Source organism: Pseudophryne corroboree, chromosome 6, assembly GCF_028390025.1.
Source record: "Pseudophryne corroboree isolate aPseCor3 chromosome 6, aPseCor3.hap2, whole genome shotgun sequence".
In the NCBI taxonomy this organism is placed as follows: domain Eukaryota; kingdom Metazoa; phylum Chordata; class Amphibia; order Anura; family Myobatrachidae; genus Pseudophryne; species Pseudophryne corroboree.
In genome coordinates, this window is record NC_086449.1 from 280,139,527 (window position 1) to 280,156,141 (window position 16,615).

Genomic DNA, 16,615 nt, shown 5'->3' on the forward strand with positions numbered 1-16,615 from the left:
CTATAGAGCATTTAAAGGATGCATTTCTATATATGCGAGATGCACAGAGGGATATTTGCACTCTGGCATCAAGAGTAAGTGCGATGTCCATTTCTGCCAGAAGAGGATTATGGACGCGACAGTGGTCAGGGGATGCGGATTCCAAACGGCATATGGAAGTATTGCCGTATAAAGGGGAGGAGTTATTTGGGGTCGGTCTATCGGACCTGGTGGCCACGGCAACGGCTGGGAAATCCACCTTTTTACCCCAAGTCACCTCGCAGCAGAAAAAGATACCGTCTTTTCAGGCTCAGTCCTTTCGTCCCCATAAGGGCAAGCGGGCAAAAGGCCACTCATATCTGCCCCGGGGCAGAGGAAGGGGAAAAAGACTGCAGCAGACAGCCTCTTCCCACGAACAGAAGCCCTCCCCCGCTTCTGCCAAGTCCTCAGCATGACGCTGGGGCCTTACAAGCGGACTCAGGCACGGTGGGGGCCCGTCTCAAGAATTTCAGCGCGCAGTGGGCTCACTCGCAAGTGGACCCCTGGATCCTGCAGGTAGTATCTCAGGGGTACAAATTGGAATTCGAGACGTCTCCCCCTCGCCGGTTCCTGAAGTCTGCTTTACCAACGTCTCCCCCCGACAGGGAGGCTGTATTGGAAGCCATTCACAAGCTGTATTCCCAGCAAGTGATAATCAAGGTACCCCTCCTACAACAGGGAAAGGGGTATTATTCCACGCTGTTTGTGGTACCGAAGCCGGACGGCTCGGTGAGACCCATTTTAAATCTGAAATCCTTGAACACTTACATAAAAAGGTTCAAGTTCAAGATGGAGTCACTCAGAGCAGTGATAGCGAACTGGAAGAAGGGGACTATATGGTGTCTCTGGACATCAAGGATGCTTACCTCCATGTCCCAATTTGCCCTTCTCACCAAGGGTACCTCAGGTTTGTGGTACAGAACTGTCACTATCAGTTTCAGACGCTGCCGTTTGGATTGTCCACGGCACCCCGGGTCTTTACCAAGGTAATGGCCGAAATGATGATTCTTCTTCGAAGAAAAGGCGTCTTAATTATCCCTTACTTGGACGATCTCCTGATAAGGGCAAGGTCCAGAGAACAGTTAGAGGTCGGAGTAGCACTATCTCAAGTAGTATTACGACAGCACGGATGGATTCTTAATATTCCAAAATCGCAGCTGATTCCGACGACACGTCTGCTGTTCCTAGGAATGATTCTGGACACAGTACAGAAAAAGGTGTTTCTCCCGGAAGAGAAAGCCAGGGAGTTATCCGACCTAGTCAGGAACCTCCTAAGACCAGGACAAGTGTCAGTACATCAATGCACAAGGGTCCTGGGAAAGATGGTGGCTTCTTACGAAGCGATTCCATTCGGCAGATTCCACGCAAGAACTTTTCAGTGGGATCTGCTGGACAAATGGTCCGGATCGCATCTTCAAATGCATCAGCGGATAACCCTGTCTCCAAGGACAAGGGTGTCTCTCCTGTGGTGGTTACAGAGTGCTCATCTCCTAGAGGGCCGCAGATTCGGCATTCAGGATTGGGTCCTAGTGACCACGGATGCCAGCCTGAGAGGCTGGGGAGCAGTCACACAGGGAAAAAATTTCCAGGGCTTGTGGTCAAGCATGGAAACGTCACTTCACATAAATATCCTGGAACTAAGGGCCATTTACAATGCCCTAAGTCAGGCAAGACCTCTGCTTCAGGGTCAGCCGGTGTTGATCCAGTCGGACAACATCACGGCAGTCGCCCACGTAAACAGACAGGGCGGCACAAGAAGCAGGAGGGCAATGACGGAAGTGACAAGGATTCTTCGCTGGGCGGAAAATCATGTGATAGCACTGTCAGCAGTGTTCATTCCGGGAGTGGACAACTGGGAAGCAGACTTCCTCAGCAGACACGATCTTCACCCGGGGGAGTGGGGACTTCACCCAGAAGTCTTCCACATGATTGTGAACCGTTGGGAAAAACCAAAGGTGGACATGATGGCGTCCCGCCTCAACAAAAAACTGGACAGATATTGCGCCAGGTCAAGGGACCCTCAGGCAATAGCTGTGGACGCTCTGGTAACACCGTGGGTGTACCAGTCAGTGTATGTGTTCCCTCCTCTTCCTCTCATACCAAGAGTACTGAGAATCATAAGAAGGAGAGGAGTAAAGACTATACTCGTGGCTCCGGATTGGCCAAGAAGGACTTGGTACCCGGAAATTCAAGAGATGCTCACGGAAGACCCGTGGCCTCTACCTCTAAGAAAGGACCTGCTCCAGCAGGGACCATGTCTGTTCCAAGACTTACCGCGGCTGCGTTTGACGGCATGGCGGTTGAACGCCGGATCCTGAAGGAAAAAGGCATTCCGGATGAAGTCATCCCTACCCTGATCAAAGCCAGGAAGGATGTAACCGTGCAACATTATCACTGTATTTGGCCTAAATATGTTGCGTGGTGCGAGGCCTGGAAGGCCCCTACGGAGGAATTTCAACTGGGTCGATTCCTGCATTTCCTGCAAACAGGAATGTCTATGGGCCTCAAATTAGGGTCCATTAAGGTTCAAATTTCGGCCCTGTCAATATTCTTCCAAAAAGAACTAGCTTCTGTTCCTGAAGTTCAGACGTTTGTCAAGGGAGTACTGCATATACAGCCTCCTTTTGTGCCTCCAGTGGCACCTTGGGATCTCAATGTAGTTTTGGGTTTCCTAAAATCACCTTGGTTTGAACCACTCACCACTGTGGACTTAAAATATCTCACATGGAAAGTGGTAATGCTGTTAGCCCTGGCTTCAGCCAGGCGTGTCTCAGAATTGGCGGCTTTATCCTATAAAAGCCCTTACCTAATTTTTCATACGGACAGGGCAGAATTGAGGACTCGTCCTCAATTTCTCCCTAAGGTGGTTTCAGCATTTCACTTAAACCAGCCTATTGTGGTGCCTGCGGCTACTAGGGACTTGGAGGATTCCAAGTTGCTGGACGTAGTCAGGGCCCTGAAAATATATGTTTCCAGGACGGCTGGAGTCAGAAAATCTGACTCGCTGTTTATCCTGTATGCACCCAACAAGCTGGGTGCTCCTGCTTCTAAGCAGACGATTGCTCGTTGGATTTGTAGTACAATTCAGCTTGCACATTCTGTGGCAGGCCTGCCACAGCCAAAATCTGTAAAAGCCCATTCCACACGGAAAGTGGGCTCATCTTGGGCGGCTGCCAGAGGGGTCTCGGCTTTACAACTTTGCCGAGCAGCTACTTGGTCAGGGGCAAACACGTTTGCTAAATTCTACAAATTTGATACCCGGGCTGAGGAGGACCTGGAGTTCTCTCATTCGGTGCTGCAGAGTCATCCGCACTCTCCCGCCCGTTTGGGAGCTTTGGTATAATCCCCATGGTCCTTTCGGAGTCCCCAGCATCCACTAGGACGTTAGAGAAAATAAGAATTTACTTACCGATAATTCTATTTCTCATAGTCCGTAGTGGATGCTGGGCGCCCATCCCAAGTGCGGATTGTCTGCATTACTTGTACATAGTTATTGTTACAAAAATCGGGTTATTGTTGTTGTGAGCCATCTTTTCAGAGGCTCCTTCTGTTATCATGCTGTTAACTGGGTTCAGATCACAAGTTGTACGGTGTGATTGGTGTGGCTGGTATGAGTCTTACCCAGGATTCAAAATCCTTCCTTATTGTGTACGCTCGTCCGGGCACAGTATCCTAACTGAGGCTTGGAGGAGGGTCATAGGGGGAGGAGCCAGTGCACACCAGGTAGTCCTAAAGCTTTTTACTTTTGTGCCCAGTCTCCTGCGGAGCCGCTATTCCCCATGGTCCTTTCGGAGTCCCCAGCATCCACTACGGACTATGAGAAATAGAATTATCGGTAATTAAATTCTTATTTTCACAACAATTCTGAAGTATCATTGCAAAGCAAGTCCCAGTATTATTGTATACAACAAATATTACATAAATACATTCTGCGATTTAATAGAACCCAGCCTTTAGCTTGCAGATGTTACTGTTCAATCACTCAGGCTGTAAATGTTGCTGTCCTCTGACGTTGATTGATTGTGATGTCCTTTTACTCTAGTGTGGCTCACGAACTCAGCTGCTTCATGTGTTTCAAGAAGACTTCATTTTGGGATACAAACCACATAAGGATGAATTAAAAGTAAAAGAAACTGAGATTTTTTTCCAGCCATCTCAAGGTATCAGAAGAAATATAAATTCTATATATACTGTATATAAATGCGAAAGCCCTCACTGACTGACTCATCACTCATTTTCTTACTTCCCTATATGTTAGAAAGCTGAAATTTAATACAGGTATTCTGCAGGTGGGAAATAGGAAAACTACGTAAATAGAATTTTAATTAACCTCCCTTAAGTGGATGAAAAGGGGGTTGACATAAATACGTCATTACCGATGCGTGGCTTGCGTTGCGTGAATGATAACGCCTAAACAGACAATCGGATCAAAATTTGGGTTGCACTTCCAGTGTGTAGAATTTACAACTACAAAAATGGTCCTGTAACTTTTTACAGTATCTGCTACGGGTGCTCCTCTGGTAACTGCAAGAAACATGGATTAATATTTCTTTACATTAAGACGTGTCAAATTTACATCTCTATAGATTTACCAAATTTTTAACACTCATTTATTTGTACAGTCGTGCAAATTAGAGCCTCCTGTGCGAAGAACGGGTAGAACAGCTAGTGTGTGTATACGTATGTATGCATAGATGTGTGTGTGTATACACACACACACACACACACACACACACACACAGAAACAGTGTGTGTGTGTGTATATATATATATATATATATATGTGTGTGTGTGTATATATATATTATATTATATATATATATATATATATATATATATATATTCTTGATCTTGGGCAAGGAACATATACAGCCTCTTGTGCACACCAAGGTGCAACCACTTTGTCATCTGGTTGATATTCGTGGTCTTAACTTACTTTTTGTGGTAATGAGTTGAAACCCAAAGACACCTGCGTTGTGAAGTGCCACTAAAGACCTGGCCTACCCCCATAGATGAGGAAACTGATCAATAAGGTAACTGTGATTTACACACTTCACTAGGAAGTATATGTAAGCAACAGTTAGCATTAGGATAGGGTTGTGTTTGCATAATGGACTATTTGGGTCTATTTTGCACCTTTTAGCCCACGTAAAAAAGCATGTGCATGGCATTTATATGTCCATATTTATTCCTGGCTGTGCCCATTGCCGCGCTGTATCCGTGTGAATAGATGCAGTGTGCATGCGCACACCATCTATTCACATTAAGGGGAGAGCCTGGGGGAAGTTCAGCACCTCCGCACGGCCCCATTAGTGATGTGAACAGCTGGACACACCCCCATTAGTTACGCAGACAGCTGGGCACTCCCCCATTGGTGACATTGACGAGGCCACACCACCCACAATAGTCATGCTGGTGGGGCTGCGCCCCCTCCCCAGCCAGCCTCCCCCTCTTTCCAAGCACGCTGGCCATACTGCCCCCGCACCTCTGTGCCCTGCCTGGATACTAGCGGGAACACTATCCATGATTACTTTATTATCTTGTATATTTTCATTTATCAAGTCGGGAGTCCTGCAATTAATCACATCAATTAGCACATTTCCTTTCTTAAGGTCAGAGCACCATAATAGGTTTATGGGGGGGAATTCAATCCCTCCGCTAATTGCTGATGCCAGACCTATTCAATTAGCAGAGTTTACCCGACGCACGAGTCCTCACAGTCCCAAGCTCAAGTCCCGCAGACGGACTGAACCCTGCAGCTAATGGAGCTGCAAGGTAAAGTCAGTGAAAAAACACCCAGAAAATCGGGTAGCACGTGAGAAAAACAAAAATAAGACATGATTCAGCAGATTTCGTGATTCATGCACGTTTTTTCAGCATAGGGAAAAAGGCTATTTAATTAAATAGTCTTTCCATGGGCTGCAGGGATTATTGCCAGCAATTAGTCACGGGGTTAAATACCCCCTATGTGCTCATACAGTATACAGGTTGAGTATCCTATATCCAAATATTCCGAAATACGGAATATTCCGAAATACGGACTTTTTTGAGTGAGAGTGATATAGTGAAACCTTTGTTTTTTGATGGCTCAATGTACACAAACTTTGTTTAATACACAAAGTTATTAAAAATATTGTATTAAATGACCTTCAGGCTGTGTGTATAAGGTGTATATGAAACATAAATTAATTGTGTGAATGTAGACACACTTTGTTTAATACACAAAGTTATAAAAAATATTGACTAAAATGACCTTCAGGCTGTGTGTATAAGGTGTAGATGGAACATAAATGCATTCTGTGCTTAGATTTAGGTCCCATCACCATGATATCTCATTATGGTATGCAATTATTCCAAAATACGGAAAAATCCGATATCCAAAATACCTCTGGTCCCAAGCATTTTGGATAAGGGATACTCAACCTGTATAAGTAATTTATGACACAAATTCAATATCAATGTTAGTGACCACTGTGAGAGTAGTTTTTTTTTTATTGTTTTGTTTTATTTTAAACTTTGTGGTGTTTCCATGGGTTTTTACCTCTTTATCACGGCATACAGATAGCTTTTACATTTATATACTGTTTACCAAAAATTGCAATCAAAACTTTCTCAAAGTATTCTCACCAATTTAACATTAAGTAGGCACATCAGTATTTCAAGTACACAGCATCTCTCAGCCAAGATAAATACGTTGTTTTGGATTGTACACTTAATACGTCTGTTGTCTCCTGAGACCATGAACATACAATATGATCATAGAGACTCCCTTTAGGACCAAGCAGAGATTAATAATTCAATAGCAAGCAGACAGTTGTCAATTAAAGCAGAACAAATGGTATCTCTTTATTGAAATAGATACTGGGTTCCAAGTTCCACATTCAATGTTTAAGGTGGCTTAATAAATACATTGTTGCAAATATCGTCAAGAATCAATAGTAAAATGCTATTAAAACACAGTGAATAGTATGTAATATAAGAGGAGAGTTGCAAAGTACTGACTATATTGTCCCGTCACTTCTACTGCCCATCCGTTATGACAGTCAATGTCAGTGATCGGGGGTTGAGAGAGTGACGAGTATATTTAAAGGGAAATGGGGAGGGGGAGACCTGAGCACAGGTGTATCAATTAGGGTGTGAATCAATTGCTAAGAATATATTGTTCCACAGTGTAATATAAGTACCATGGTTTTATCCAGTGGAATTCCACTTAGAAATGTCTCAGGTGGAGGTGCTCCCCTGAGAGCATGATGAACGTATATACAAGAAGGGGCAGAAGAAACTCTCTTTTTCTGGGGACACTCTTATAGTTATAAAATGTAACTTTTATTACTGTACTTTAAAAACAATAAGTATTGTAGTCACATACAGATAGACAAACATCACATATAACATATAGTTGTAGATAATAGCAGAGATGATAAATTCTCTTGCTGTAATAAATGCTTCAAATAGACAATGTGTAGTTCACTGATAATTCAGAAAGCTTGAGCTAAATAATCATTTTTCATTTTCAAAACTGGTACCATATTTTCAAGGTCTCATAGATAATTCCTATTGATACAGTAGGTAACACAGTTCACAGTGCAGTTACTGTATACAGCCGGTAAAGAATAATAATGACTCCAAACAACAATCACCAATGAGTCCACACCACAGAATATCTCACAAAAATTGCCAAATAGTTGATGATATCAGTCCTTAATGTCAATATTGCTGATTAATAACATGCAATGTGTGGGAATGTGCAGGATAAAGGTAAAACTCCTTGCATGAGTGGAGGGGTAGTAACAGGCAACCTTGTATTTTGATACTAATTGGGGCAGCTGCTGCTCACTGTGTGCAGGTGCATTTATAGTGAGTGAGCGTGTCCCACAGTGTCACAGGGTTTGGAATGAGGATAATTTGGTGCTTCTGCTGTTGTAGTGTAACTACCTGAGTTCCCTGTTGTATTCAGCGCAGGGCACTCAGTAGATCATTTCCCACAATGAGAGAGCGCCGACATAGAAGATGATAGAGTATCAGAAAAGATATAGAATAAAGACACATGGGCTGCCCTCAGAGTATGCTGCTTCCCTGTATATGCCACTGGTATTGGTGCAGCAATACTCTAACCTATTGTGGTGTGTATGGAAAGCAGAAAGGTCAGCGGCAGTGTTCCGTGCCCTGATGGCTGGTCGGTCCCTGGTGCCTAATGGTATTGCAGGGTCTCTAACCATGCCCTGCAGCACTTCTCACAGCGCCCTGAAAGCAAGGAGGTACCTGTTCGGCGTATGAGTATAGCAGCGGTGAATTTGCTCTGTTCAGTCCGGCTGTACTGGTGGTGCGGTGTCCCGCTAGTGCATTCACGGGCACCGACTTCTCAGACAGCTGTTTCGCAGTGATGCTTCTTCAGTGAGACTCCCTTGTCTATCTGTATGTGATTACAATACTTATTGTTTCTCTAACGTCCTAGTGGATGCTGGGAACTCCGAAAGGACCATGGGGAATAGCGGCTCCGCAGGAGTCTGGGCACAACTAAAAGAAAGCTTTTAGACTACCTGGTGTGCACTGGCTCCTCCCACTATGACCCTCCTCCAAGCCTCAGTTAGATTTTTGTGCCCGGCCGAGCTGGATGCACACTAGGGGCTCTCCTGTGCTCTTAGAAGAAAGTATATTTTAGGTTTTTTATTTTACAGTGAGACCTGCTGGCAACAGGCTCACTGCAACGAGGGACTAAGGGGAGAAGAAGCGAACCTACCTGCTTGCAGCTAGCTTGGGCTTCTTAGGCTACTGGACACCATTAGCTCCAGAGGGACCGACCGCATGGCACTGGCCTTGGTGTTCGGTCCCGGAGCCGCGCCGCCGTCCCCCTTACAGAGCCAGAAGCAAGAAGAAGTCCGGAAAATCGGTGGCATGAAGACTTCTGTCTTCTCCAAGGTAGCGCACAGCACTGCAGCTGTGCGCCATTGCTTCTCATACACACTTCACACTCCGGTCACTGAGGGTGCAGGGCGCAGGGGGGTGGGGTGCCCTGAGCAGCAATAAAAACACCTTGGCTGGCAAAACAATCACAATATATAGCCCCAGAGGCTAAATATGTGATAATTACCCCTGCCAGAATCCTTAAAAAGCGGGAGAAAGTCCGCAAAAAAGGGGCGGAGCTATCCCCCTCAGCACACTGGCGCCATTTTTCCCTCACAGTTCCGCTGGAAGGAAGCTCCCTGGCTCTCCCCTTCAGTCTACACTACAGAAAAAGGGTAAAAAAGAGAGGGGGGGCACTAAATTTAGGCGCAGTAAATATTATAGCAGCTATAGGGGACATAATTCAGTTAGTCCCTGCAGTATATAGCGCTCTGGTGTGTGCTGGCATACTCTCTCTCTGTCTCCCCAAAGGGCTTCTGTGGGGTCCTGTCCTCTGTTTAGAGCATTCCCGGTGTGTGTGCGGTGTGTCGGTACGGCTGTGTCGACATGTTTGAGGAGGAAAATTATGTGGAGGCGGAGCAGATGCCTGTAGAAGTGATGTCACCCCCTGCGGGGCAGACACCTGAGTGGATGGTTTTATGGAAGGAATTACGTGCAAGTGTCGACTCCTTACACAAAAAATTTGACGACATGCCAAATGCGGGACAGCCGGCTTCTCAGCTTGTGCCTGCCCAGGTGTCTCAAAGGCCATCAGGGGCTCTAAAACGCCCGCTACCTCAGATGGCAGACCCAGATGTCGACACGGATACTGATACCAGTGTCGACGACGATGAGTCTAATCTAATGTCCACTAAGGCCATTCGCTGCATGATTGAGGCAATGAAAGAGGTGTTACACATTTCAGATTTAAACCCAGGTACCACAAAAAAGGGTATTATGTTTGGGGAGAAAAAACTACCCGTAGTTTTTCCCCCATCTGAAGAATTAAATGAAGTGTGTGAAGAAGCGTGGGCTTTCCCTGATAAAAGATTGATAATCTCAAAAAAATTACTAATGGCGTTCCCTTTCCCGCCAGAGGATAGGGCACGTTGGGAAACATCTCCTAGGGTGGATAAAGCGCTCACACGTTTGTCTAAAAAGGTGGCACTTCCGTCGCCGGATACGGCCGCCCTGAAGGAGCCTGCGGATAGAAAACAGGAGGCAATCCTGAAGTCTATATATACACACACAGGCATTATACTTAGACCAGCTATTGCGTCAGCATGGATGTGCAGTGCTGCCGCTGCGTGGTCAGATTCCCTGTCAGAAAATATTGACACCCTAGACAGGGACACTATTCTGCTAACCATAGAGCATATAAAAGACTCAGTCTTATACATGAGAGATGCACAGAGGGAGATCTGCCGGCTGGCATCTAAAATAAGTGCATTGTCCATTTCTGCTAGGAGAGGCTTATGGACCCGGCAGTGGACAGGGGATGCAGATTCCAAAAGGCACATGGAAGTTTTGCCTTATAAGGGTGAGGAGTTATTCGGGGATGGTCTCTCGGACCTCGTTTCCACAGCGACAGCTGGGAAGTCAGCATTTTTACCCCATGTTCCCTCACAGCCTAAAAAAGCGCAGTTTTATCAGGTACAGTCCTTTCGGACCCAGAAAAACAGGCGAGGAAAAGGCGGGTCTTTTCTGTCCAGAGGCAGAGGTAGGGGAAAAAGGCTGCAACAAACAGCTAGTTACCAGGAGCAAAAGTCCTCCCCCGCTTCTTCCAAGTCCGCCGCATGACGGTGGGGCTCCACAGGCGGAGCCAGGTACGGTGGGGGGCCGCCTCAAAAATTTCAGCGATCAGTGGGCTCGCTCACAGGTGGATCCCTGGATCTTTCAAGTAGTATCTCAGGGGTACAAGCTGGAATTCGAGGCGTCTCCCCCCCGCCGTTTCCTCAAATCAGCCTTGCCAGCAACTCCCTCGGACAGGGAGGCTGTGCTAGAGGCAATTCACAAGCTGTATTCCCAGCGCGTGATAGTCAAGGTGCCCCTACTTCAACAAGGACGGGGTTACTATTCCACACTGTTTGTGGTACCGAAACCGGACGGTTCGGTGAGACCCATTTTAAATTTGAAATCCTTGAACACATACATAAAAAAATTCAAGTTCAAGATGGAATCGCTCAGGGCGGTTATTGCAAGTCTAGACGAGGGGGATTACATGGTATCCCTGGACATCAAGGATGCTTACCTGCATGTCCCCATTTACCATCCTCACCAGGAGTACCTCAGATTTGCGGTACAGAATTGCCATTACCAATTCCAGACGCTGCCATTTGGTCTGTCCACGGCACCGAGGGTGTTTACCAAGGTAATGGCGGAAATGATGATACTCCTTCGAAAAAAGGGAGTTTTAATTATCCCATACTTGGACGATCTCCTAATAAAGGCGAGATCCAAGGAGCAGTTGTTGGTAGGAGTAGCACTATGTCAGGAGGTGCTACACCAGCACGGTTGGATTCTAAATATTCCAAAGTCACAGCTGGTTCCGACGACACGTCTACTGTTCCTGGGAATGATTCTGGACACAGTCCAGAAAAAAGTGTTTCTCCCAGAGGAAAAAGCCATGGAGCTGTCGTCTCTAGTCAGAAACCTCCTGAAACCAAAACAGGTGTCGGTGCATCACTGCACGCGAGTCCTGGGAAAGATGGTGGCTTCTTACGAAGCAATTCCTTTCGGCAGGTTCCATGCCAGAATCTTTCAGTGGGACCTGTTGGACCAATGGTCCGGATCGCATCTTCAGATGCATCGGCTAATAACCCTGTCTCCAAGAACCAGGGTGTCTCTACTGTGGTGGCTGCAGAGTGCTCATCTTCTAGAGGGCCGCAGATTCGGCATACAGGACTGGGTCCTGGTGACCACGGATGCCAGCCTTCGAGGCTGGGGGGCAGTCACACAGGGAAGAAACTTCCAAGGACTATGGTCGAGTCAGGAGACTTCCCTACACATAAATATTCTAGAACTGAGGGCCATTTACAATGCCCTAAGTCAGGCAAAATCCCTGCTTCAAAACCAGCCGGTACTGATCCAATCAGACAACATCACGGCAGTCGCCCATGTAAACCGACAGGGCGGCACAAGAAGCAGGACGGCGATGACAGAAGCCACAAGGATTCTCCGATGGGCGGAAAATCACGTGTTAGCACTGTCAGCAGTGTTCATTCCGGGAGTGGACAACTGGGAAGCAGACTTCCTCAGCAGACACGATCTCCACCCGGGAGAGTGGGAACTTCATCCAGAAGCCTTCACATTGATTGTAAATCGTTGGTAACGGCCACAGGTGGACATGATGGCGTCCCGCCTAAACAAAAAACTAGAGAGATATTGCGCCAGGTCAAGGGACCCTCAGGCGATAGCGGTGGACGCTCTAGTGACACCGTGGGTGTACCAGTCGGTTTATGTGTTCCCTCCTCTGCCTCTCATACCAAAGGTACTGAGAATAATAAGAAAACGAGGAGTAAGGACAATACTCGTGGTTCCGGATTGGCCAAGAAGAGCGTGGTACCCGGAACTTCAAGAGATGATCTCAGAGGACCCATGGCCTCTGCCGCTCAGACAGGACCTGCTGCAGCAGGGGCCCTGTCTGTTCCAAGACTTACCGCGGCTGCGTTTGACGGCATGGCGGTTGAACACCGGATCCTAAAGGAGAAAGGCATTCCGGAGGATGTCATTCCTACGCTGATTAAAGCCAGGAAAGATGTAACTGTAAAACATTATCACCGCATATGGCGGAAATATGTTGCTTGGTGTGAGGCCAATAAGGCCCTAACAGAGGAATTTCAGCTGGGTCGATTTCTGCACTTCCTACAGGCAGGAGTGTCTATGGGCCTAAAATTAGGCTCCATTAAGGTGCAGATATCGGCTCTGTCGATTTTCTTCCAAAAAGAACTAGCTTCACTACCTGAAGTTCAGACATTTGTAAAAGGAGTGCTGCATATTCAGCCCCCTTTTGTGCCTCCAGTGGCACCCTGGGATCTCAACGTGGTGTTGAATTTCCTAAAATCACATTGGTTTGAACCACTGAAGACCGTGGATCTTAAATATCTCACGTGGAAAGTGGTCATGTTATTGGCCTTGGCTTCGGCCAGGCGTGTTTCAGAATTGGCGGCTTTGTCATGCAAAAGCCCTTATCTGATTTTCCATATGGATAGGGCAGAATTGAGGACTCGTCCCCAGTTTCTCCCTAAGGTGGTATCAGCTTTTTACTTGAACCAACCTATTGTAGTGCCTGCGGCTACTAGTAACGTGGAGGATTCCAAGTTGCTGGACGTAGTCAGGGCCTTGAAAATTTATGTTTCCAGGACGGCTGGAGTCAGGAAAACTGACTCGCTATTTATCCTGTATGCACCCAACAAACTGGGTGCTCCTGCTTCTAAGCAGACTATTGCTCGCTGGATTTGTAGCACAATTCAGCTGGCGCATTCTGCGGTTGGACTGCCGCGTCCTAAATCAGTTAAAGCCTATTCTACAAGGAAGGTGGGCTCATCTTGGGCGGCTGCCCGAGGGGTCTCGGCTTTACAACTTTGCCGAGCTGCTACTTGGTCAGGGGCAAACACGTTTGCAAAATTCTACAAATTTGATACCCTGGCTGAGGAGGACCTTGAGTTCTCTCATTCGGTGCTGCAGAGTCATCCGCACTCTCCCGCCCATTTGGGAGCTTTGGTATAATCCCCATGGTCCTTTCGGAGTTCCCAGCATCCACTAGGACGTTAGAGAAAATAAGATTTTACTCACCGGTAAATCTATTTCTCGTAGTCCGTAGTGGATGCTGGGCGCCCGTCCCTAGTGCGGATTGTCTGCAATAATTGTACATAGTTATTGTTTAATACCGGGTTATTGTTATGAGCCATCTGTTGAGAGGCTCAGTTTTGTTTCATACTGTTAACTGGATATGGTATCACGTGTTGTACGGTGTGATTGGTGTGGCTGGTATGAGTCTTACCCGGGATTCAAAATCCTTCCTTATTGTGTCAGCTCTTCCGGGCACAGTATCCTAACTGAGGCTTGGAGGAGGGTCATAGTGGGAGGAGCCAGTGCACACCAGGTAGTCTAAAAGCTTTCTTTTAGTTGTGCCCAGACTCCTGCGGAGCCGCTATTCCCCATGGTCCTTTCAGAGTTCCCAGCATCCACTACGGACTACGAGAAATAGATTTACCGGTGAGTAAAATCTTATTTTTTAAAGTACAGTAATAAAAGTAAAATTTTATAACTATAAGAGTGTCCCCAGATAAAGAGAGTTTCTTCTGCCCCTTCTTGTATATAGAGTGACGAGTATAGTCAGAAATAGTACAGTGGCCCTTCTGCTTTTCTGTGCTACATCTGTCCTGGTATAAGAAGAAATTTCACGGCAGGGTATGTTCCTCCGCACAATGGGAGAGTGCCTAGTAGATAGAAGAGGTTGATACCTATATCTCTGCGATGGTCAGTTCAGTGGTATGCCTTTAGTGAACAGGTCTCATGTGCGCATCATCAGAGCCTGTTCTGAAGCCTTACAATATGCCTTACTTTTAAACATTGGGCTGGATGTAATGACGCCCACGTTCGGCGACCGTGCTGGATTCCAGCTGAACTCTGGATGTTTAATTAAAAGAACAATCACTTACAAGGCAAAACCATGCCTTGTATGTGATTGCCCTTTTAAAAAAATGTTCGCGTTCGGCTGAGATCCTGCATTGCCACCGAACTGCAGCTTCATTACATCCGCCCCATTATGTTTATCTCGGCTGAGGGATGCTATGTGGTTGAAATACTTATTTGCCTACTTAGGACCTTATTCAGTGAGGATTGCAATTTCTGCGCTGCGATCAAATAGTTGCCACCCAGAAATGGAGAAAAAACACCCATATACAATATGCGGGCTGATCGCAAAACCAAACACAATTCCCGGAACATTAAAGATTTTTCCTATCTGCGCCACGCAAGGTCATCCGCAATTCTTGCGACACAAGTGGCTGTAAGTGGTCATTGCAGACTTCAGAGGCCCTCCTTAAAAACGCCTGGGCACACCTGCTTTTTTTCAGACACACTCAGAAAATGTCAGGTTTCCGCCCAGAAACGCCTGCTTCCTGTCAGTTTAACAGTGGATGCATTGCGATCACGATGTGTATGCAGTTTCTGTCGCTATTTTTACTCACACGGGCACAATGCGAACGCTGCGCATGCGCAGTTGTTCAATAATTAGCCAAATTGCGTAATGCTAATTTTGCAATGCTTACTGAATGAGGTCCTTAATGTTGAATTGGCAAGACTGCAATCATAATATTCGAAGGGTAATTTGTTGGTAAACAGTATATATGCAAATGCTGTCTATGTGTCCTGATACCAACATTGTCTTGCACTGCAAAGAGGTAAAAACCAGGGAAATATCTCTTTAAAGTTTAAAATGGGGGAAATAACCCTCCATTCAAACAGTGGTCTTTAACATTGATATTGAATCAACATATTGAGTATCATAAATTATTTCTATATGAACACATCAACCTATTATGGTGTTCTTACTTTAAGAAAGCAATTATGGTGTTAAACTATTATTTTCACGGATATTTAACCCGTATTTTAGTTAATGATGTGTTTCTTTTCCCGGGGATAGCGTTCTAAATCTATGAGAACAGATACAAATATTTGAATGTATAATAAATAAAAGTTACATTTTATAAAACAATAGTGCCCCCAAAAAGAGGTTAATTCTATTTTTTTTTCTGCATACTCGTGGGACTCCTGTCTTGATAGTTGACATTTTTATTTAACTCTGGGAGCACAACCACCAATATCTAGTACATTTATATGGGTGGGAGTCGTGGGACCAAGTACATTTGGATAATCCACCCAAAATACATACAACAGCTGGACACACGACATTACAAAGCACAATCGTACCTCCTATAGTCTGATGTGGGATCAACCCACCCCCCCTTCCTCCTCCATCCCCTTTCTGGATATTTGAATTTATATATACTGCAGAAACGTTTGTGTATATTATTGAGTTGGAGCTCATTCATACTACTTTCATTGTAATTTGAAGAGTTTTTCTTTAGTTTTTATCTAAGAGATCTATACTGCTCTATCAGTCTAACCAGGTACTTTTGCAGATACTCTGGTTAATTGATTACAACTTTCTATTGATAACATCAGTAAGGTTTGTTGTACTTTTGTGGATCTATAGTAATATATGTTCATAATCAACAGGTTATCGGCCACCTCCCTTCTCAGAAAAGTTTTTCCTTGTTGTAATAGAGAAAGATGCACAAAACCGTTCAATCTTAAACATGTGGCATCTTCATCTGAAGTCTGTGCAAGCATGTGTGGGTATGTATAGGGGCAAAACATGTTTGATACGTCTATCTCTACTAAAGAAATATAAATGCTTTATATATTTTGTACCGCACTTCTAAAGTATTGTGTTTTTTGTTTTTCCTAAAGCAAAACCCGCAGACACAGCCTCATCTACAAACTTTCTTACCATACCTGGGCAAGCCAATGTTGAGTCATCCCCGGAAACCTCTCCTGGCCCAAGCCCAATGACCCGCTCTGCATCAATTGCTAATCTGCAGACTGCCAGTAAACTGATTCTGAGCTCCAAGCTAGTGTATAGCCATCCACTGGATATCCCAAATGGCGTAGAAGTGATCAGAGCGACACCATCGGCAGGTGAGAC

General features: G+C 45.6%; 1 protein-coding gene across 2 annotated transcripts in view; it reads left to right on the plus strand.

The window, feature by feature from the left end:
- The window catches only part of DMXL2 (Dmx like 2), a 401,239-nt gene that overhangs the window by 190,250 nt on the left and 194,374 nt on the right, over window positions 1–16,615 (plus strand). For both annotated transcript variants that reach the window (XM_063926075.1, XM_063926076.1), the window contains exons 15-17: window positions 4,061–4,178; window positions 16,147–16,266; window positions 16,381–16,608. In XM_063926075.1, the coding sequence (XP_063782145.1) occupies window positions 4,061–4,178; window positions 16,147–16,266; window positions 16,381–16,608 (466 nt within the window). The remainder of the gene's footprint in view (window positions 1–4,060; window positions 4,179–16,146; window positions 16,267–16,380; window positions 16,609–16,615) is intronic.